Genomic DNA, 970 nt, shown 5'->3' with positions numbered 1-970 from the left:
TCCCCTTTCTATTCTTTCTTTCTCCTTATTTTATTTCTGTTGTTGTTGAGACGACAGAGTCTCACTAAGTAGTTCAGTCCACTAGCCTAGAATTTACTACGTAGATCATGTTGTCCTCGGGCTCACAGAGGTCTGTCCGTGTCTGCCTCCCAAGTGGCATGTGTCATCATACTTTATCCATCCTNGTGTGTGCGTNTGCATGTGAGTGTTTGAGCTNGAGCACGCACGTGTGTGTTTGTATGTATGCAGGCATGCATCTGTCATATGTGCATGCGGAGCTCAGAGGACAACTTTCAGGACTCATGGTCTATTCCCACCATGGGTCTCAGCAGTCGAACTCATTTGTCACAAGTGCTTTTACCCACGTGGTCATTTCATTGGTCCCCACTCTTTCCCTTGCCACTNTACTCTAGGGCAGGCAGCATTTCTGTTGANTGTCCCATGGGATGCTTATCTGGCTATTGATGAATCCCTTCCTCAATGTAATGATATGCCTCCCTTCATACCCCCAGAGGAAGGAAAGATCTACTCCTTGGTTGTGAATGAGACCCAGCTGGACCAGCCACGCTCCTATACAGTGCAGTTAGCCCTCAGGAAGGTGTCTCGATGCCTGCCTCACCTGCGTGTGACCTGCATGGCTTCCAACCAGAGCAGCACCCTCTATATCACGGGTAAGAAGTACCTCCCAGGCTTGGGGAAATGGTTCCATGGGGAAAGTACTTGTTGTGCAAGGTTGAGGATAAATTCAAGCCCCCAGAACACACACACAGCCGGATCCAAAGGCAGAGATGGGGGGCCAGGTCCCTGTAAACTTGTAAGCCAGCCAGTCTGGCATTAAAACAGCAAGCAACCCTACCTCAAACAAGGTNGACGGTACAGACTGACACCTGACGTCGTCCTTTGACTTTGATATGAATGCTGTGGTACATATATGCCATTCCTATATACACATACATCACATCACATCACA

General features: G+C 48.5%; 1 protein-coding gene across 1 annotated transcript in view; it reads left to right on the top strand.

The window, feature by feature from the left end:
* Fbxo24 (F-box protein 24) overlaps nucleotides 1-970 on the top strand; it is a 12,565-nt gene that overhangs the window by 5,067 nt on the left and 6,528 nt on the right. Inside the window, exon 5 of the mRNA XM_021187197.2 lies at nucleotides 513-671. Coding sequence (XP_021042856.1) covers nucleotides 513-671 — 159 coding nt within the window. The remainder of the gene's footprint in view (nucleotides 1-512; nucleotides 672-970) is intronic.

Source organism: Mus pahari, chromosome 23 (genome assembly GCF_900095145.1).
Source record: "Mus pahari chromosome 23, PAHARI_EIJ_v1.1, whole genome shotgun sequence".
Classification (NCBI taxonomy): Eukaryota; Metazoa; Chordata; class Mammalia; order Rodentia; family Muridae; genus Mus; species Mus pahari.
The sequence above is the reverse complement of the archived record's forward strand: the minus strand, read 5'-3'. Positions and strand labels throughout refer to the sequence as shown.